The sequence below is a fragment of the Pseudorca crassidens genome, chromosome 1 (genome assembly GCF_039906515.1).
Source record: "Pseudorca crassidens isolate mPseCra1 chromosome 1, mPseCra1.hap1, whole genome shotgun sequence".
NCBI classification, from domain to species: domain Eukaryota; kingdom Metazoa; phylum Chordata; class Mammalia; order Artiodactyla; family Delphinidae; genus Pseudorca; species Pseudorca crassidens.
The window spans coordinates 5695311-5718310 of NC_090296.1; the positions used below are offsets into that span (position 1 = coordinate 5695311).

At 47.6% G+C, this 23000-nt stretch overlaps 1 protein-coding gene across 5 annotated transcripts in view; it reads right to left on the bottom strand.

The window, feature by feature from the left end:
- The window catches only part of EVL (Enah/Vasp-like), a 164183-nt gene that overhangs the window by 41863 nt on the left and 99320 nt on the right, over nt 1-23000 (bottom strand). For all 5 annotated transcript variants that reach the window (XM_067725940.1, XM_067725960.1, XM_067725924.1 and 2 more), the window contains 2 exons: nt 20289-20457; nt 9205-9382 (listed from right to left, as the gene is read on the bottom strand). In XM_067725940.1, coding sequence (XP_067582041.1) covers nt 9205-9382; nt 20289-20457 — 347 coding nt within the window. The remainder of the gene's footprint in view (nt 1-9204; nt 9383-20288; nt 20458-23000) is intronic.

Below are 23000 nucleotides of genomic sequence, written 5' to 3' on the forward strand. Positions count from 1 at the left end.
CTGTGGGATGCTGCCTGCAGGCAGCGTCTGGACCGCTTGGCGCGCTGTCGGAGGGACGCAGTGCCGGAGCACAGGCGTGCTCGGAGGAGAGGTGGGAGGAACGCGTGGCTCTCCTTCACACCGCGGTACCCTGGCTCCAAAATGTACATTCCCCGCCCACCCCCCGCCTCCCGGGGGCCCCGCTGCCTCTCCTGCTTGTCTCTGGAGGAGAAGAGGAACAGTGTTCAGATCCCAGCCTCCCTTATCCAGCCGGCACTGTTAGGTGACGACCCAAGGAGATACCAGACGTGACGAAGACCGAACTCGTCTTGTTTTTACAGAACTTCTAGCCCTTCCTTTCAGACTCAATGGCCCCTTTTTATTACAAACATTTTATAACACTCCCTGTATTATACTGAAGTGAAATTTAAAGATTATATAACCTACCTACATAAATTAGAAAAAAATAATAAAGGAGAGAAGAGAGAGAAGTAACCAATAATAAGACAACACTGCACCACGTAACAGCTCAGACAACTACAGTAGGAGACATCATCAGTCAGGTGCCGGCACCGCCCCCAGACACACAGTGGCCACTACTGACACAAGCGGTTTCAATAATGCGGTGCTGTGTGTGTATCTCACCAGCCATAACGCTGGAGATAAGATTTTCCAAAAGAGAAAACAACTCTTGGTAAAGTTACAAACAAACTAAAGCACAATTTTCTTCCGAAGCACGGGGTGGCTGCATTCCTAGAAAATCCAGCACATACTAGAACTGGTATTAAAAAAAAAGGAGGGGCTTCCCTGGTGGCGCAGTGGTTAAGAACCCGCCTGCCAATGCAGGGGACACGGGTTTGAGCCCTGGTCTGGGAAGATCCCACATGCCATGGAGCAACTAAGCCCGTGGGCCACAACTACTGAGCCTGTGCTCTAGAGCCTGCGAGCCACAGCTACTGAGCCCACGTGCCACGACTACAGAAGTCTGCACACCTACAGCCTGTGCTCTGCAACAAGAGAAGCCACCGCGATGAGAAGCCCGTGCACTGCAACGAAGAGTAGCCCCCGCTTGCTGCAACTAGAGAAAGTGCAGCAATGAAGACCCGACGCAGCCAAACATAAATAAATAACTTAATTAAAAAAAAAAAAAAGGAGTGCTTTTTCTCGCAACACAGTAAAGTTCTGTCTCAGATAATTAGGTTCCTTGCTTCCATGTGTTTGGTGGAACACGCAGGACAGTACGGGATCACGCGGGGCTGCCCAGCGCACCGTGATGCGTCCAGTGCTCCTGGCCCTCTGTCCACCGGCCACCAAATGCCTCCTCTCCGCTCCCACACTGTCCCTGTTGGAACCACCTGACTAGTCCAGCCTAAGCACCGACGCCCGCATGGCAGAGGAGACACGCCTGAAGCCACAGGCATGGTGGCGGCCGAGCTGGCCAACAAGCAGATGCCCGACCTCCAGGCCAGGCTCTTCCCACCGAGGGCGGAGCTTCCCGGGGAACCCAGACGCTGTGCTGGGGGAGCCTCTGCCTTAGTCGGACGGGGGCTTGCCTGGTCACCATCACAGCCTTTCATGCGCCATGCTGCGCTGAACGCCTCAGAATCTGCCCATCTTACAGATGGAGAAACCGAGGCACAGAAAAGGGAGGTGATTTGCCCAGGCTGCATGCAGGCGGGCAGCACCCAGGTCTGCTCACCTCCGGGCCACCATGGCCTCGTCCTCCGCGGAGCCGACGGGCACCACACACAAAGGGCTCTGAGGGCCTCTGGCCTGGGGGGACCTTGGAGGGACAACCAGCACTGCATGTTTCAGATGAGGAAACTGAGGCCCATGGAGGTCACTGTGCTGATCGAGGGCACACGTGAGGAGCAGAGCTGCGACCAGAGCCAGACCTCCTGAGTCCTAGCCCAGAGGAACAGAGCTTGGGCTCCTGAGATTCAGGACGTCAAAAAGGCTGCTGCTTCTCACACGCATTTCCTGAGCTCCCTGTGTGCCTCTCCGGCTCTGTTCCTGGAAAATGGCTGGTGACTAAGGCTACACCGGTCCTACCACCAGTAGAACCAGTAAGGTGGCGGGGAAGCAGACCCCACAGAGGTGTTGTGAGTAAAACACGTAAGTACCCCGGCAGAGGGGATGTGCAGGGCCGAGGGTGCTGGCTGTAGCGCCCGAGACAGGAGGCCGTGGGGTGCGGCAGCAGGTGCACGGGCCGGGTGCTGGCACGACCCGCCAAGGTCTGTGCTCTCCGGAGCTGCCACAGAGCCCTCGGGGAGGCCAGCTCTCCTCTGTCCTCCCCCTTCAACCAGAGAAGTAGCTCCAAACAGCAAAACAAAAAAACAAAAAAACTCCAGTTTTTTTCTGTTCTGGCCTCTCCCATTGCAGAGCACAGGCTCCGGAGGCGCAGGCTCAGTGGCCATGGCTCACGGGCCCAGCCGCTCCACGGCATGTGCGATCTTCCCGGACCGGGGCACGAACCCGCGTCCCCTGCATCGGCAGGCGGACTCTCAACCACTGCGCCACCAGGGAAGCCCTCCAGTTTTTTTGGAAAAAAAACTTGGCTAAGTATCTCTAAGATCCTTCCCATCTTTAAATTTATTTCTAAATATAGGTTAATGAGGGAATTATTCATCTACACACTTGCTTTTCCAACAAAAGAGCCATTCTTCTTTTTCATGTTACCGAGTGACTCATTCAGGGAAACGCTTTCTCAGACAGGCACCCAGACACCTGACAGCTAGGTCTTCTAACTGCTAGACCCCCTCCCTGCTTTAGGAAGTCAGATGAAGGAACAGCCAAGGAACCTCTCTGACCTACTGACATGCTTCCAGATTCTAAACAGAAAGAAGTTCCTCCAGCAGAAGTAAAGTTCCAGGGAATGAAAGAGGATGAAAGTGAATGTTTTCTTCTACGTCTATGCAGCCGAGCATGAATAACAACGACTCCTAAGATACAGATGAAGTAACACTACTCCACAGCAGCCGGGCGAGGGAGGTGGATTTATTATCTGTCGTGAGCCTGAAACACACTACGTGAGAGCAGGCTGCCTCCACTCATTTGCCAAAGGAAATAAAAGACCTCTTGGTCATTAGAGGACGCACCTGCTGTGGGAGTGGGAAATTATGCAGACGTGACTAAAGGCGCAGGAGGTTTGCAGCCCTGCGTGTTGTACTGCACTTAATTAAAGCTACTCCTGAAAATAACGGGAAAAATGAAAGCTCAAATTAGCATATGAAGAATGGTCATCATACTAGTAAACAAAAACGCAAATTAAAATGATACGTTTTCCCTTCTCTTGTGTCTGCTAAGGTTATAGGAGTACTAAGGCCTGGTCCTGGTGCAGGCTCAGCAGTGGGTGACCGTCGACTGGGCTGGACACAGTACAAACCAGTACTCTCATTCCGGAAGGTGTATTCAGCAAGATACGTCAAAGCTTTAGAAATGTATGTATTGTTTGACTCAGAAATATCCCAAGATATAATCGGACAAGTGTGTAAAGATGAACATGAGACACAAAGCATACATACAAATTAACATATAAACATACAAGAGAGCCTGAGAGCCTGTAACAGCCCTCTGTTACATGAATATAGTGGTGAAAAATGGGGACAACTTACTTACAAGCCGAAGGCTGGTTAAATTGTAGTAACATCTCTATATGGTACTCAGTGCAACACTCTGGCCACTTAAATGGTGAGGAGATCCGACTTCCCTGGCACAGAAGGACATGCGTACCATAGTGCCAAGTGAGAAAAGCTTACAAGACAGTACATACAGACTATTTCTGGGGAATAGCTCTTCAGTCATATGTGAACGCAGAAAACTCTGGAAGGCTACGTAAGTGTTAACAGCAGTCATCTCTGGGTTTTAGGATCAGAGATAATTTTTTGTTTGCTGGTCTGTATTTTCTATTTTTCAGTTATAAACAAGGACTACGGATGGTGAGGGATGCTGCCTCCCGGACGTGCTAGGTCCTTCGGGAAGTAAAGAAGGACATTCTTCCGTCCCGTTTCTACACAGGGCTTTTCCTGCTTCTAGCATCGGCCACAGTGACCACATCTGTAAGCAGTGAACTAGCATTCACTCTGTCCAGACAATATACATAAAACCTAAACCGTTAGGGCTAGAAGGACCTGTAGAGAGCTTGATCAAGTCTGTATCCCTCCTTTCAGAGACGGGGAAACTGGGGCCCCCAGAGAAATGACCTGTTTAAGGTCAGAAGCAGGCTCACATGGAAGCATATAGAAGCATATAGTGCCTTTACAAGGCCACTAAACTGTGAACTGAAGTCTGCTAAGAGAATGAACTGCAGCGGGGAGGGAAGCTGAGCTGGGCCGGGTGGCCAAGTATAGCCTGTAAACACTGCTGCCCTGCCTGACAGCTGGCGGCTTTACCAGACGGTGGTGCACGCCCACTGAGGACAGCAGCCGCAGGGAGTCCAGGTACATGCATCAGTGGGGTGGGAGCTGAGACGGTGCAGATCTGCCGGCGCCGAGGCCCGCGTCCTCGGTCCTCTTTCTGTAGCAGCTGTAACGTGCCATGAGCCATGCTCACTGCCCTGACCAAGCCCCTGTGATCCCCAGAGCAAGAAGCCCACCTGGAGCTGTGGGCTCAGGCTGGGCCCACGGCTGGCTGACCCTCCCCTCTGACCTACTGAGGCCCTGCAGAGTTGTAGAAAAAACACTGGATTTTGTTCAAAGCAGGAGCCCTAAAATTGAGTCTCAGTTCCACTGGAAGATCCTGGCAGACATGTCACCTCTTTTAACCCCAAGCCCCCATCTGAATAAATGTGTCTAACAGTAGCCGGCCTGACAACCTGTGGGAAATAAAAGCCAAATTATAGGCTCTTTAGAGTATAAGAAGTCCTTTCTTAGCCAGCTGAGGCCTACCTGTGGGGCTGCCTGGTTAGTGGGAGCCCCTTCCCTCAAGAAGGGCAGGGAAGGGGCATGTGGGAGAAGATCCTGGTAAGAAACAAAAATCCTGGGCCTTGCAGAGGAAGCCTAGATGTTATTATTACTACAGTCATTATCTCTGCCATCCAACTAGACCACAGGAGCCCCACTCTGAGTCCCCCTAAGCACACACACCACCCGCGGCCATCACACCTCGTCACGGAGCGGTACCCACAGGGAGGCCCCGTTTCCGCCAATGTCGGCACTCCTCCTTCACGCAGAAGACGGCTGCGCGTTAGGAGACAGACGGCTCCTCCCCACACCCCAAACTACCTCCAGGTGCCAATTTCTATAGAAAAAGCCCCAAGAACCCAGGGGCTGACTGTCCCCCTGTCCACTGAGATAACCCCTGAACCCAGAGCCTTGTGGGTCCCAAGAGAACCCTGAGCCAGCTCTGCACTCCTGTGCCTACCCAGGGAACCGAAAGTACCAGGCAACAGGACCATTATTTAATTTGTTGATTTGACTTGCTAGGTTGGCTTTAGGTTCCCCAGGTTGGGCCTGAAGTTGAAGAATGAGTATCCAAAACTCACTGGCATAAAAAGACAGGTTTTGTGGGTACCAAGGAACAAGGCCAGCAAAACAGATCTCTCAAGGGTCTGACTCTCTCCTCTCTCTTCCACGTAGAAGTCAGGCAGCGAGAACATTACTCTGTGGCGCCCGTTCTTTCTCCAGAATAATGTCAAGAACTCTGGCTGAACAATGGGTTTCACCAGGGTGACAGGCAGGAAGGAACAAAGAAAGAACAGAGTCGTGACCTGTCCTCAGCACACAGAGGGTGCAAACTGCGAGAGTGGGTCAAGTCCTGGGTGTACATCCAGGGAAGCCCCTTCCCCTCTTGAGCCCCGGCCTCCTAACCCAGCCATGTTGTGTGGGGACTCACTTCCCAGGGCTGTGGTGAGAATCAGGTAAGAGAAAGGGGCATGAAGACTGGGCGGCCACGATTTGCTCTCCTTTGCTTTCAGGTTTGTATCTAAGCATCTTGTGTCTGCCAGGTTTGTTGGACCCCAGGAGGCCACACTAGTGTCGCTCACGCATGAGGGGGAGGTGGGACATGCTGATGAGACCCTGAGTCTCAGGAAGTCCACGATCCGATGGCCCGAGCCCCAGATGCCTAGCACAGAACAGGACATGCCAGTGAGGAGAGGAGGGAGCAGAGGCGGGCACTTAGGAGGTGCCAGGCCCCATGCCGGGCAACTGAATCCTCTCCACAACTCTGGAAGAGGGACTTATGACCCCATTTTACAAATAAGGATGCTGAAGCCTACGGAAGATAAGCAAATTCAGCAGGACCAAAGGGTAAAGAACCAGTATCATTCACGCTCTTATTCCATACCAGGCACTGTACACTAAGTACTCTATAAACATTTTAAACTTAACCCTCATGACAACCCTAGGAAGTAGGGTTTATTACCCCAAGGCCACTAAGTATAAGATCTCATTGCCTCCGAACACATGCTTTTCTCACTACACTTGACCCCTGAACAACGTGGCGGTCGGGCTCTGAGTGAAAACCTGCGTGTAACTGCACAGCTGGCCTCCACGTCCACGGCTCTGCACCCGCAGATGCGACCAACTGCGGATCATGTAGGGCCGGAGACGCATTCATGGAAAAGAAACCACTGTCAGTGGACCACCTGGTTCAAAGCCGTGTTGGTTCAAGGGTCCACTGCACCGCAAACCGCCTCCCACCGAGGAGGGCAGAACACAGTTTGCCAATACAGAGGGGATCTGATAGAAGCCTCACTATTATCCTGCAGCAGAGCCCTCCTGCGGTAGCTGGTGGAGAGGCTGCCCGTGCCCTGCCCGCGCTCTGAGGCCTGAACTACAGGTCAGGGTGGCACAGCCGTACTGTGGAGTGGCACTCCACAGTGACAGAGCCGGCTGCAGAGACACATGGGTCCGGGGCGGGTCTCTCAGACGTAATGTCGAGGGACAGAAATCAGGCCCCGACGTACACCCTACATGATCCATTTACACGAAGTTCGAACACAGGTAAGAGTGCTCTGTTGTCACGGAACTTGACATCCTGGTTTTCCTGGGAGGGGGCGGAGGGATTTGGTCCCTGTCAGGGCCTGGCAGGGGTTCTGCATATGCATTTGTACAAGCTCATCGAGCTCACACTTCAGGTTTCTGTACGGTACAGTGCGGTACACCCCAGGTGAAGAAAACGCTTCCTCCTCAGCGGCCCCACGGTCTCCCCTCCACCAAAGGCCATGGAACCGGGATGGGCGACTACTATTCATGATGAAAGTTTCAAGTCAGGCCACTGTCACCTCGTGAGCACACATCCACCCCCTACCCCAACAAAGACACCCGTTCAACCCAGAGGAGACGCAGGAGGTCGGGGTTCTGAATCTGAGTTACTACCTGGCACTGGGAAGTTATTTCTTCATACTAGGTCACACGATTCCTATCTGAAAATGAGGGCTGGATTAGCTGATTTCCTTGTGATTCTATGGTGAAGTTAAAAAAATAACTAGTAGTTGCTTTGCATCAGTCATCTGAATAAAATAAAACCTTCTTTTCCCCCGCTTAATGTATCTGTATGTACAGATAAAATAAAGCTTAACTCCCACATCCCGGGGCAAGTGAGGCAGCTCGGATCGGAAACCTTAAACTCAGCTCCCTCCACCACGAAGCTCAAGGTTTTTGGGTGGAAAAAAAGACAGCTGGCTACGCAGTTATTCGGTGCCTACAATGTTGCAGGCAGGCCCTGCACTCATCACTCACACCGCTGTGGTTCCTCGCGGCGCACCCCCAGTTCTCAGCAGAAAATCCACAAACCCTGGGGCCTTTTCACAGTGGGGACAGAACTCTACAAGTACCAGTTCTACGTATGACCTGCGGGAAGCATACTCAAAACGTGTTCTTTATTTTCTTAAAAAAACTCTCCTAGGGTTTAAATTGGGTCCCAAAGCTCCAACCTGTCAGGCACAATAGATATTGAAAAGCCATCTCCCTCCAGGTTCCAAGTGCTATGTCTCTCCACTTCCCACCCCAATTCTGGCAGCAGTAGCAGCAGCAGTGACAGTAATAATACCCACAAATACGAATACTGGGTGATTAATACGTGTCAGGCAGCCTGCTAACATACATTCGACTTCATTTAAACTTAGAAACAACCACATATCACCCATCCTATAGCTAAAGAAATTGAAGCCTAGAAAAATGACCAGGACTCAAGGCCAGCAGGGCACCCCGAGGCCCAGTTCCTCACTACCATGCTCTACCAAGGTAAGATCTCCAGCAAAGTGCAGGACTGTCTGTGGCCACCGAGATGCCAACGTCCTGGAAGGCCTGCGACCTCCCTCTGAAGCTAACGCTACAAATTTCCGAGAACGGCCGCGTGTGCTTTTGCTCCTTTGCTCTACCTGCCCTGCACGGAAGCTTTTGCTAGCGCCCCTTGCCGCCCCCAGCCCACTGTCTACACCCCAAGCCTTCCAATATGGAGCCCTTCACTGTGCAGTCCGTGCCACCCTTCTAATTCCACATCCAATCTCTTTGCTATCGGCACCGCGGTCTGCAGAGACACTGCAGCGTTCTCTTTCCCAGCATGTGCTGGGCTTTCAGGCCCACGTGCCTTTGTATTTGCTGTCCCCTCTGCCTGGGATGCCCACTCCCACCTCTTTGCCCTTCAAAACTCCAGCTCAGATGTCACCACCCGCTCAAGGCCTCCCTTGGCAGCCCACATGGGCAGTCCCTTATTTCCCTTTCTGTGCTCCCCAAGTCCCTGCCCTGCTCATACCTTATGAGCACACTTATCACAATACGTTACAGTTAGCAGTTCATGAATCCGTCTACTCCAAGATACCAAGTGCCTTGAGGGAAAGGACTCCATCTCCCCATTTGTTACCTATTCTGTCTAGTCAGTTTCTAACACTCAGTAAATGTTGAGTAAAAGTGTGCTAAACATACGCATAATTGAATACAAGAATACATTTTTGCTCGTTCCCTCCGATCTACGCCAAACATGTGTCTAGAATATCGAATTAGGATGACAAATGTAAAATGCATCTGGACACTTGGCTTTAGGAACACAGTACAAATCTGTATCTCACCGAGGGCAAAAAAGATGTAAATGCCATTCTCTCCTCCTTCAAATTGCTAACATAGCTTTAAATCTAGAGTCAGGCAGTGCGTTTCTCTGAGAACCCACAAAGCATCAGCTCAGCGCAGCTGCAGGGCGAGGACACCCAGGCAGCCAGAACTGTAGGAGGGCAGAGGTAGAATGAGAGAGAGTCTAGGCACCAGGCCAAGACAGAGCCCCGCTTACCTCCTTCTTGGGAATTCATGATGTTCAGGGCAAACAGCATGGCATTGGAGAACGTGGTCGCCTCTTCCTTACTCGCAAAGTTTAAACCATAGACCTGGCGGGCATCTCGCCACTGGTGGAAGGTTGGCGTTGCCTGATTGTACTTCAGCCCTTTCACGATTGAATAATTGATCACAACCTGAAAGGGAAAAGAGAGAGAAATACGTGTAAATAAATAAAAGGTAAGTGAGCTGTGTGGGGCAAGGATATTGTGTCCCCTGGGGCTACAAGAGGACAGGGGGACGGGGATGGGGTCAGCAGAAGGGGAAAGCATGACCCGGCAGCTTTTCAACATGATCTATACAACACTGAGGGTTTGAAAACTAGTTATTTCATTTAACTAACAAAGAGTGTGGTCGTGACCTCCACAGGACAGCCCTAAGCTGGGAGTCAGGTTCCCTGGGTCCTGGTCCTGGCCCTGCCTCCCAGCCATGTCACCCTAGGCGGCACCGCACTTCTCTGGGTCTCAGTTTCGCCAGTTATAAAATGGGGATAATGATCCTGGCTCTACTGACCTAATGGGGTTACTGCAAAGGTCACACAGTGACACATATCTTATGGAGGCTTCTGGATATTAAGATCCTTAAGGGCGAGAGCCTTTTCTAATTCATATTTATGCCTCCCATAGCCCTCTGCATAGCGTCTAATACTCAGAATGCACTAGTAAATGGGTTATTAGTTAAAAGGACAACTAGCCATTCTTTTGCATGTGGCTATTCAGTTTTCTCAACACCATTTACTGAAGAGACTGTCCTCTCCCCACTATATGCTCCTGACTCCTTTGTCATAAATTAATAAAACCATATCTGATGGGTTTATTACTGCGTTCTCTATTCTGTTCCGTTGATTTTTGTGTCTGTTTTTATGCCAATATCATGCTTTTTATTTATTAAGGTTTTTAATTACTATACTAAAATTACAGTAATATAGTTTGAAATGAGGGAGTGTGGTGTCTCCAGCTTTGTTCTTCTTTCTCAAGATTGCTTTTGCCGTTTGGGGTCTTCTGAGGTTCCATACAAATTTTAGGATTATTGTTCTAGTTCTGTGGCATTTTGATAGGGATTGCGTTGAATCTTGTTGATTGCTTTGGGTGGTGTGGACATTCTAACATGAGCACAGAGTCTGCTCTCTTTGCCTTGGTGAGTCTGGCTGAAGGCTTGTCAGTTTTGTTTACATTTTCAAAGAATCAGCTCTTAGTTTCCTTGACCTTCTCTATTGTCTTTTTAGTCTCTATTTCACTGATTTCTTCTTCTTTTTTAAAATGATCACCTCCTTCCTTCCTTCCTTTCCTCCCTCCCCTCCCTCCCTCCTTTCCCCGCCCTCCCTCCTTCCTTTCTTTCTTGGCTGCGTTGGGTCTTCGCTGCTGCGTGTGGGCTTTCTCCAGTTGTGGGAGCAGGGGCTACTCTTCATTGCGATGCGCAGGCTTCTCACTGCGGTGGCTTCTCTTGTGGCAGAGCGTGGGCTCTAGGCGCGCGGGCTTCAGTAGTTGGGGCACGTGGGCTCAGCAGTTGTGGCTCATGGGCTCTAGAGCTCAGGCTCAGTAGTTGTGGTGCACAGGCTTTGTTGTTCCGCGGCACGTGGGATCTTCCCGGATCAGGGCTTGAACCCGTGTTCCCTGCACTGGCAGGTGGATTCTTAACCACTGTGCCACCAGGGAAGTCCTATTTCATTGATTTCTGCTCTCATCTTTGTCATTTCCTTCCTTCTACTAACTTTGGACTTCTTTTGTTCATCTTTTTCCAGTTCCCTGGGGCATAAAGTTAGGTTGTTTGTGACTTTTGTTTCTTGAGGTAGGCACTGACTGCTATGAACTTAGCGGTAGAATGCAGAACTGCTTTTGCTACATCCCACAAATTCTGTTATGTTATACTTCCATTTTCATTTGTCTCCAGGTACTTGTTTTTTTTTGCGGTACGCGGGCCTCTCACTGTTGTGGCCTCTCCCATTGCGGAGCACAGGCTCCGGACGCGCAGGCTCAGCGGCCATGGCTCATGGGCCCAGCCGCTCCGCGGCACGTGGGATCTTCCCGGACCGGGGCATGAACCCATGTCCCCTGCATCGGCAGGCGGATTCTCAACCACTGCGCCACCAGGAAAGCCCTGTCTCCAGGTACTTTTTAAATTTCTCTTTTGATTTCTCCTTCAACCCACTTCCGTAGCATGTTGTTTAATCTCCACATACTTGTGACCTGAAACCATAAAGCCCCTGGAAGAAAATATAAGTGGTAAGCTACTTGACATAGGCCTTGGTGATGATTTTTTGAATCTGATACCAAAAACAAAAGTGACAAAAGCAAAAATAAACAAGTGGGACTACATCAAACTAAAAAGCTTCTGTATAGCAAAGAAAGCCATCAACAGAATGAAAAGGCAATCTACTGAATGGGAGAAGCTGTTTGCAAAACATATATCTCATAAGGGACTAATATCTAAAATATATAAAGAACCTGTATTGCTCAATAGCAAAGAAACAATCCAATTAAGAAATGGGCAGAAGATCCGAATAGATATTTATCTAAAGCAGACATACAGATGGCTAACAGGTACAAGAAAAGATGCTCAACATTACTAATGATCAGGGAAATGCAAATCAAAACCACAAGGAGATATCATCTCACACATGTCAGAACGGCTGTTATCAAAAAGACAAGAAATAAAGTGTTGGCAAGGATATGGAGAAAAAGGAACCCTTGTGCACTGTCAGTGGGAATGCAAATTGGTGTAGCCACTACAGGAAACAGTACAGAGGTTCCTTAAAGTTAAAAATAGAACTATCCCATGATCCTGCAATTCCACTTTTGGGTATTTACCTGAAGAAAATATAAACACTCAATCAGAAACATATATGCACCCCCATGTTCACAGCAGCATTATTTACAACAGCCAAGATATGGAAATAACCTAAGTGTCCACTGATGTATGAACAGATTAAGAAACTGTGGTATATACACAATGGAATATTACTCAGCCATAAAAAAGAATGAAATCTAGCCATCTGTGACAACATGGATGGATCTCAAGGGCATTATGCTAAGGGAAAGAAGTCAGACAGAGAAAGACAAAAACTGTATGATCTATCTTGTATGTGGAATCTTAAAAAAAAAAAAAAAAGCTCATGGATACAGAGAACAGATTGATGGTTGCCAGAGGTGGTGGTGGTGGGGGTAGGGAATGGCAGGGAGAAATTATGCATATGAAACCACTTAACACAGCTGCTAGCACACAGGCTGCCAGCAAGTGTTAACTGAAAAATATTAAGGTCCTCAGAGATGGAAATATGCAAGCAGAGTCTAGATAAGGCTGGATGGCCTGCTGTTAGTGATACAATGGAAAGATTCTGCTTTAGGAGAGGTACAAGATGATTTCTCGGATCTCCTCTGGCTTTGAGGCTCTAGGGTTTTGTGACTTGAATTGCCGATAACTCAGTCTGTTGTCCCCCCGGTCAGGAAGGAGAGCTCAGGAAAAGATTTGGAGACGCAAGGGGACATGGCCAAGACACCCTGTGTGCTGGCTGGGGTACTAAGATGAGAACTCTGATTTACTGCTCCATCCTGCTGTGCTGTTGGTTAAAGGCCAGAGGACAGCAAATACGGGCAGTACCCACAAGAGCTTTTTCCCAAGTCTCAGCCAGGTGGAAGGTAGGTTTGGATTGTCCTATGGTGAAAAAAGAGCGAGCAAGTGAGAGAGACGGAGGGAGAGAAGCACGTGTACTAAATTAGCTAAAGAAACACAACAGGTTTTTTTTTTTTTTTTTTTTTTTGGTACGCGGGCCTCTCACTGTTGTGGCCTCTCCCATTGCGGAGCACAGGCTCCGGACGCGCAGGCTCAGCGGCCATGGCTCACGGGCCCAGGCGCTCCGCGGCATGTGGGATCTTCCCGGACCGGGGCACGAACCCGTGTGCCCTGCATCGGCAGGCGGACTCTCAACCACTGCGCCACCAGGGAAGCCCAACAGTTTCTTAACTTAGTTGTTACATACTGACACTGCAGTTTTGGCCAACATCTATGCCCAGGTTCCTCGGTGGTTCTCTCTGGGTTTAGCTCTAGATCGTCAGAAAAGGGCTGGAGGTTTTGTGGCTACATGCATGATAAGCAGCACAGTGACTTGTGGTTAACACAGCTCTTCAGAGGAGAGGGCACGATGATAGCGGTACAGTGACCAGAATGAGGGAGATGAGACCCTCTTCCTTTCTGCCGTGGTTAAGTCTCTACCAGAAGGTCTGTGTCTGTGTGGTTTTGGTGCTGCACTTTTAGTGGACATTGACAAACTAGAGCAAGCCAGAGGGATGTGTTTCAAATGGACGAAGGTCTGGAAACCACATCATATCAAGAATGGTTGAGGGATACGGAAGCAAGATAAAAGAAGACTCTTCAGTGTATCACATATCTTTCCAGGTACTTGAGGGGATGATCTGGGGAAGTGAGGTTTAGAATCCTAAGATCCGAAATCTCTGTTTGGCTATGTTCTTGGAGGGGGACTTAGAGGGAGCAGGAACTGGGGGAGGTGGATGCCTATCCAGAATCTAGAAACAGTGTGGCGTAAGGAACTCAGAGACCAGACAGAATGTCTAACTCAATCCTCCCTTTTTACAGTTGGGAAAACTGAGGCCCAGGGAGAATGAGTGATTTGCCCAAGGTTACAAGGTAAGTAATGGTAGAACTGAATTTAGAATCCAAGCCTGTAGCCTAGGACTTTGTGCTGCTTCTGACTGCCAGCATAATGAGCTGCAATCTTTCTTCCCATAATTCCTTCTCTGGTCCTAGCTCTAACCTCTAAAGAGCCTCAGAAATCGATTCTCTACTTTTAGAGATTTTCGGCTACTGGATTGGGAGAGTGTGATAAAGCTGTCCCAGAAGTCCTCTGGGTTCTTTGCTGCACATGGCTGGCCTGTCCTCCAACTGCAGCTCTTGGGTTACCATTTCTGATCCATCTACACCTAGAGCATAGAGTTATAAAGGCTGCTCACCGAGTGCTGTGTCTGCTAGCCAGACATAGCCCACAAGGGTCTACGAGTGCTCCAAACACAACTACCGTACTAGGTACAAGGACTGAGCAGAGGGTTTTGAGTCAAACGGTTCAGGATTAAAATTCTGGCCTTATTACTTTGTAGCTGAATAAACTTGGAAAAGTTACTAGCATTAGCTTCTTCATATGTAAAATGAAAATATTATAAATAATGCTGGACTGAATATCCTTGTGCATATGTCTGTGTGAACATTCCTATGAGCAGAATTTCTGGATCAATGGACATGACCATTTAAACATTTATATTTTCTGTTTGAAAAGATCTACTCTGAAACTTCTAAACTGCCTTCTAAAAAAGGAGAGTCCATGCAATGTGTTTTGGACATACGTGCAGATGACACATGGCCTATTTGTCACTTGACCATCTCGAGAGGTGGTCAGTGTTCATTAACTGACAGACAGAACTTACGAGCGCTGATAGTTAAAAATCTCTGTACCTACTCAATGGTTCCATTCCCTTGTTTACTCTCCTTAGAGCATGTGCATTACTACAAGTCCACTTAGGGGTGTGGATCAGCTTCATTTAATACACTCCTTCCCAGAGATGTCCATGTTTCTGAGTATCACCATCAGTTACTTTCGCCTGTTCTTGGACTACACAGAAATGGATTCATATGGTATGTTCACTTTTGTTTCTGTGTTCTTTCACTCAATATAATATCTATGAGATTCACCTGCGTCACTGCATTTATAAGTATATAGTTTTTTTTGATTGCTATATAACATTCCATTTTTTTATATACTATAAATAACCTATCCATTCTCCTGTTGATGGACATTCTCGTAGTTTCTAACTGTTGGGTATCAGGAATAAAACTGCTGGGAATATTTTCATATAGGTCTTTCAGTGGACACAGACACTCATTTCTCTTGGGTAGGTACCCAAGAGTAGGTTATAGGGTAGGTGTACACTGAGTTTTACTAGGTTCTGGCAAACCATTTTTCAAACAGGCTGTATTGATGGACACCTCCGCCAGCAGTAACGGGAACTCCAGCTGCTCTGCATCCTCACCGACATTTGGTACCCTTTTAATTTTAGCCTTTTGTCCTTTAAATTTTAGCCTTTCTGGTGTGCGTGCAGTACTCTGATTGCAGTTTTCGTTTGTATTTCCCTTATGGGTAATGATGCAGAGCAACCTTCACGTGCTCACTGGCCATGTCTTCTGTTCCACTGCTCTTTTCTCTTTTGTGAAACTCCTGTCCCAGTCATTTTGCTCATTTTTAAGAGGTTGTATGTTTTTTTCTTTTTGATTTGTAGGAGTTCTGTATATATTCTTCATATGAATCCTTTGTCATATTCATTTCTCTCCCTCTCTTTCTCCCCGCCCATATGTATGTATGTATATATGTATGTACGTATGTGTGTGTGTACGTACGTATATTCTCCCTGTTTGTAGCTTGCCCTTTCATTCTCTTAATGGGGCCTTTTAACAAAGAAAACTCCTTAAATTTAAAGAAGTCCAACTTAATTTTTTTTCTTTTACAGTTAATGCTTTGTGTGTCCCGTTCAAGGTCATAAAGATATTTTCCTGTATTTTCCCCTCAATATAATGAAGATATTTTCCTGAATTTTCTTCTAGACACTTTATTGATTTACTTTGCATATTTAGGTTGATTTTTAATTAATTTGGGGGTATAGTGCGAACTAGGGATAAAGTTTTTTTTTTCATATTGATATCTCATTGTTCTGCCATCATCTGTTGAAAAGACCATCTTTAGCCCACTGAGTGCAACGGGGCTTTGTCATAAATCAAGTGACTATATATATGTGGGTCTATCTAGACTCTTTTTTTCAAAAAAAACTACAACATTTTGCTTTTCTCTATTGTGTATCTGCTTTCTATTTCATTAGATTTTTGGTTTTGCTTTTAATTTTTCCTTCTACTTTTGTTGGTTTAATTTGTTTTTTTCTAGCTTCTTGAGATAGAAGCTTAGGTCACTGACTTTCAATCATTCTTTTTCTAAGCTATGCATTTCTAGCTATACATTTGTCTATATGCTGTGCTTTAGTTGCATCCCACAAGTTTTGCTACATTGCAGTTTCACTATTGTTCTGTTCAAAATATTTTCTAGTTTTACACTGCGACTTTTTTTTTGGTCCTATGGGTTATTTAGTAGTGTACTGCTTAATTTCTAAACATTTGAAGATTTTCTAGTTATCCTTCTATTACTGATTTCTAGCTTAATTCCTCTGTGGTCTAAGAAAAACTCTGTATGATTTTAATCCTTTTAAATTTGTTGAGATTGGCTTTGTGGCCTAGCATGTAGTCTGTTCTGTTAAATGCTCAATGTACACTTGAGAAGACTATATTCTACTGTGGCTGCCTGTAGTTTCTATAAATGTAAATTACATCAAGTTGGTTAATAATGCTCTTCAAATTCTCTACGTCTACTTATTCCAGTCTCTTGCAGGTATGAACAGAATCTCCGACCAGGCTTCTGGATTCCTTTATTTCTCCCTTTAGATCTGTCCATTTTTGCTTTATATATTTTGAAGATATATTAGATGCCTACAAATTTAGGATTGTTATGTCATCCTTTTCAGTTGACTCTTTTATCATTAAAAAGGTCCTTTATCTTCACTAATAATTCTTGCCTTAAAGTCTACTTTGTATAATATTAATATAGTCACACCATTTTCTTTGGTTAGTGTCTGTTAAGGTTCATCTTCTTCCACTCTATTACTTTCAACCTCTGTCCTTATCAGCTTTATATTAAAACTAATTCTCCAAGCTTTGGTAGGACTAATCTAGACAAGTGCTGAAGGATAAAACTTATTTTATTTTATTTTTTAACATCTTTATTGGAGTATAATTGCTTTATAACGTTATGTTAGTTGTTGCTGTATAACAAAGCAAATCAGCTATATGTATACATATATCCCCGTATCTTTTCCCTCTTGCGTCTCCCTCCCACCCTCCCTATCCCACCCCTCTAGGTGGACACAAAGCACTGAGCTGATCTCCCTGTGCTATGTGGCTCCTTCCCACTAGCTATCTATTTTACATTTGGTAGTGTATATATGTCCATGCCACTCTCTCACTTCGTCCCAGCTTACCCTTTCCCCTCCCCATGTCAAGTCCATTCTCTACGTTTGCGTCTTTATTCCTGTCCTGCCCCTAGGTTCTTCAGAAACTTTTTTTTTTTAGATTCCATATATATGTGTTAGCGTATGGTATTTGTTTTTCTCTTTCTGACTTATTTCACTCTGTATGACAGTCTCTAGGTCCATCCACCTCCATCCAAGTAAATATCTCTTGCTACTTCTTCAACTGTTCCACATAATAATGCTGCTTTCAGACCTCTCACCAGTTTGGACGCCCTCCTCCTTACAGATTTCATTTACGGCACTCAGATTTGGTCCCAACATTCACGGGAAAGTACAACCAGTGCAGAGCAGAGCACGACTATAAAATCCCTCCTTCTGGGCCTCTACTTCTATTAATTCAGCCTGAGAGTCACTAACATTTTTAGTGGCCATAACTCCTTCTCAACTAAACATCTTTTGGTTTCTTCACCTTTGATGTGAGATTCAGGTTAGACCCTGGCTAATGATACTATAACTTACCAGTCCTTTTCCCCACAAATGATCACCTGGTTTTATGTCCACCTATTAGCAAAACAGGGGAGACAATTCTTATACCATTATCCTCATGGGGTTACTGGGGGACTGAAATAATAAACATGGAGAGTGCTCTGTAAGCCATAGAGAGCACTGAACATGTAAGATATCCCCCTCTGGTTATAAGACCAGGAATCTCTGTCTCTCTTAAGATGTTTGACCTTGTAATCCATACTGACTGGAAATCAGACCTGTGAAAATCCATATTTTCTCCTGGGTCCATAAAAGTTATTATGGACCAGGTTTCCTGCCACTTTCTCTAATACCTTGGTTTACTGAGAATCTCTTTTGTGTTCCTGGCTAATGTGTCCCACCCACCTGGGCAGAGTTGCAACCATGTTCCAGGAGCCTGTCTGATGAACGTGTAATTCCAGCTGGAAGGCTATGTTGGTAACTTCTCCATCAGGTTCCAGAAGATCTCTAAGTTTGAGGCAACAGAGTCTCTCTCAGTTTCCCCAGGAGATCACTGAGGACGGCGGCCAGTCCCTCCCTGAACGCAGCAAAGGTCTCCTCCCAAACGAGCCCCAACACGTGCTTTCCTCTGAAGGAAGCTGAGGCTTCCGAGAACCAGGTTCACGTTGGTTCCCACACACCATGGTATCTTCCTAGTGTGCCCTGCAGGGCAACCAAGAGGCATGAAGAGAATGGAAAACTTGTCATAATAAAAGCAGCCACTTAGGGAACACCCACTATGATTCAGGAACTGCCTGAGATAATGCGCCTTATGTCAAAGGCGAGTGCCAGGGTGGAACTGCCCTGGCTGTCAGGGAAATGTGTGAGATGTTTTTGGTTGTCACTATAGTTGGGGCTAAAGGTGTTATAAATCCTGCAGCATATGGTGCAGTGTGCCTCTAAAAGGCAGAGCCAGAATCAGTGAACTAGAAGAACAGGGAAGCAGCTTCTAGAAGGTTTTTAGAATAACCTGCCTATCCGTAAGGCTCATCAACAAGGGACAGGGATGCCCCTGAAGGTACCCAGAGTTCCAGGTCAGAAAGACCACCTTTGATCAGGGGTTCTGAAGTGAGGAGGTCCCTTTTAGCCACAAGAATCTGAAATCTAATAGGACTATTTTGGCAAAAGCAGAAACCCATTCAATAGGCAACACACTAAAAACAGAGTCCTCAGTTTCTGTTCTCTTTCCTATTTGAGAACACGATGATTCTTGCAAAGATAGCAGCAAACCTGCTGCTCAGCTCAGCCCAGGGCTGACTGACAAGGGCTGCCTATTTAAGGCAGAGGTGTTCATAAATGCTGAACTACAGATCTGCCGATTTCACTGCTGAAAAATGTCCTTGTCCATCTCTAAGAAGAGAGCCGGAGGGAGAGCCTGAGGCCCTAACAAAGTCACTGTGGTGAAGCCACACGAGCCCTTTCTCCACGTCTCTATTTCAGTCCACGACACATCAGCTCACTCTGTCTGAGTTACTTGTACACGACTACCGCGGACATAGGTGGACTTACCTTGTATTTATTGGCACAGGTACTTACCAGGTACACTCACAAACTACCTCATCTGATTTCTCCAGGATGTACTATTATGGAGGAGAATGATCCCAGATTCTTTAAATCATCTTGATTTCCCCCCCAAAGTAAGACTTAGGGGGTTGGTGGACCCAAAATCTTCACAGCTATATTACTTATGGGTATGCAGGCAGAGAATAATACTAACACATTTGTACAATATATTTTTCAAAGCTGTTTCACATCTATTATTTTATTTATATTCTAATATGACAATAACACAGTGAGGTAGGCAGGGTGTGGATCACTGCCTGTGTAAGACAGCTGTGAAAAATGAAGTTCAGAAAAGATAGTTTGCTCAAGGTCTTACACCTTGGAGTATGAGAATACAGAGCCAGACACTGAACCCAGACCTTTGACTCTAAATCGTGACCTTGTTGTTCTCTGACCATTTTCCACCAGTGTGTGTGTGTGTGTGTCTGTGTGTGTGTGGTGTGTGAGGGGGGTGTGTGTGTGTGTGAGGTGTGGGTGTGTGAAGTGAGGTGTGTCTGAGGTTTTGTGTGTGTGTGGTGTGTGTGAGTTGTGTGTGAGGTGTGTGTGTGGTGTGTGTGAGGTGTGTGTGTGAGGGGTGTGTGTGTGTGTGAGGGGTGTGTGTGTGTGAGGGGTGTGTGTGTGAGGGGTGTGTGTGTGAGGTGTGTGTGTGTGTGTGAGGGGTGCGTGTGTGTGAGGGGTGTGTGTGTGTGAGGTGTGTGTGTGTGGTGTGTGTGAGGTGTGTGTGTGTGAGGTGTGTGTGTGTGTGAGGGGTGTGTGTGTGTCTGGTGTGTGTGAGGTGTGTGTGTGTGTGAGGGGTGTGTGTGTGAGGTGTGTGTGTGTGTGTGTGAGGGGTGCGTGTGTGTGGGGGGGGTGTGTGGGGACGGCCTGTCACCCCAGCACTCACCTGCTGATCCTGAAGCTTGACTCCGACGACTCTGAAGGTGTTGCTGGCAGTGTTGTGGTAGATGTTGATCCGGCTGAATCCCTGCTGGCCAGGTTTGATTGGTACCCACTTCTTACTGGTGTCATCGTAGACCATCACGGAAGCCCGGGCTTGGCAGATACTCTGTTCGCTGCAGACCAAGAGAAAACGTTAAGCGTCAGCCTCAGTTACAAGGGATGGATGCTGGCTTTGTCCTTTTCTGAAACAGAGGCTAACTGCCGCTTGACACAAAGGAACTTCCTAGTTGCCAGAGCTTCCAACTGTCTGTGGAAGGGCCGCTCTGTGTGGTGATAAGTTTTGACTCTCCAAAGACCAGGGGGAGTGGACAGGAGGTTCTATGCCAAAGTTTTTGATAGCATGGAAGAGACTCCCAGCTTCACTTTCAGGGGAAAAGGTGCTTGAATTAGAAAGGAATTACAGCTATAATTTGCCAACTGTCCACGATGTCCTAGGCACGGTGTTGAATAAGACAATGCACTAAAGCACATAAGCTTCGCAACTTATGAAGCAGCCATTTATTTCCCCCATTTTGTAGATGACAAGAGAGTGGCTCAGAGACTTGGAAAGATTTATACAAATTCACATAGGGACTCAGCGACTCTATCTGGGATTTCCAACCTGTTCTGTCTGACTCTAGAATACATGATATAGATAATATTCTCCACAACATCCAACAAAACGCTCAGTTTATGACAGCACGACAGTGTGGCTTCACACATGCTATGTAGGCAATAACATGATTAGGTGATCTTCTGAAGAACAGAGTGAATCAAAATGAATAGATGGTCCACCCTGCTTCAATGGAGACATTTCCGAGCAAACTCCCCTGTTCAGCATGTGACAGAAAACGAGGGAAGAAGCAAAAGAAGCACCCGGAGAGAGAAGATAGTCATGACTGAAGTCAGCACACTGCAACTCCTGCCACAGCACGCAGGGCAAGTCTCCCAGAGCCCACCGGCCTCTTCATTTACATATAAGCCTAATAATCTTAAACATTTACTTTCTCAGTCTCTAGTATATTAGAATCCCCCAATTAAAAAGGTAAGACGGGCTTCCCTGGTGGCGCAGTGGTTGAGAGTCCGCCTGCCGATGCAGGGGACACGGGTTCGTGCCCCGGTCCGGGAAGATCCCACATGCCGCGGAGCGGCTGGGCCCGTGAGCCATGGCCGCTGAGCCTGCGCGTCCGGAGCCTGTGCTCCGCAACGGGAGAGGCCACAGCAGTGAGAGGCCCGCGTACTGCAAAAAAAAAAAAAAGGTAAGACGTGGTTTTCAAAGGTAGGCACCCCAACAGCAGCGAGGAGTGGCTGTTAGCAGAAAGGGAGGCTGAAGAATTAGAAACGGAAAGTTAAAGCCCAGCAAGTCGGCGCCAAGTTATAAAGAAGTGGAAGTGTAATTGTGATAGTCGTGATGAGGAGACCAAGCAGTCAGGAGAAAGTCACAGTCCGTTCCCTTCACCACCTCTAAGAGGGCAGGGAAACCAAATACTCGGAGAAGTTCTCTCCCCAGTCCCAGCGGTCACCAGGTGACAAAACGATGGTTTTCAGGAGACTGGCCCTCAGGGACCTGGAAACCTCAGCTTGGCCGAGGCAGCCTGCCTGAGGGCTCTTGTGGGCTGAGCTTCCCCGGGACCCGGCTCCCCTACGACTCCAAGCCGGCGGAGGAGACACATACAGATGGTCACCACCTTAGCAACGATTCTGGGCATGTGCACACACAAACCTGTCCGTACACATCCCCTCACCTCACGTTACACGAATCCCTACGTACATTTGATGGCTGTCCGGCTAACGACTTCGCGAGCCGGCGCTCTCAGACCCGCTCCAGGCCTACGCTGCTCATCTCAATCCTTCTGCTGGCCCCTCGGCTCTGCCCGAGGGTGCAGGAGTCTGGGGCGCACTGGACGCCAGCCGTCCACGCCCTGTGCCGAGGCTCCCTCTGTGGACGCGTGTACTGGGAGTGAACTAGGTGGGTTTTGTTGTGCAATTGTGCTACATCTTTTTTCCCATAATTCATTATTCATTCAACAAATAATTAAGGGGAAATCAGTGATGAGCCGAGCAGGCATGGGCTTCCCCTGAAGACAGCCATATCATACTGGCAGGGAGAAAAAAGAAAAACAAAAGGAGAACCAAACACAGCACTATGCTTTGCCTTCTCTGAGCTCTGGAGCCCGAAACCATGTATCTTCTACGAGAATATTAGGAGTTACCGCTCCCCTAGCTGAGTCATTGGGGCCCTGTCCTCATGAAGTCGAAGGTAGGAATCAGAGTAAACTGTACACAGAATTAGACCTTGGTTCAGATCAAGTCAGAGTCCCACACCAATGTAAACTAATTACTAATCAAGTTCCGGGCTAAGTTGTGTCACTTACTGCTACTCACGCACTTAGGCGCTCATGGTGACAGTGGGCAAGTAGGTGTGTGCTCTGAATGCTGGCTCAGGAGCTAGGAGAGATCCTGAGACGCGGCACAGTGTTAGGTAACAAGGCACAGACTCGATCAAGTCAGAGGGATCTGAGCCAAAATCCCAGGCGTAGCGCTTACTGGCACGTGACACAGAAGCCCTTGAGATGCCTCTAGGGGAGCAAGCCAGGAAGGAACCGTGTGGTAGAGTCCCTGTGTGAAGGCCGTGGAGTGCCGCCCTTCTGATCACCTTCAAACGAGCCTGTTCTGG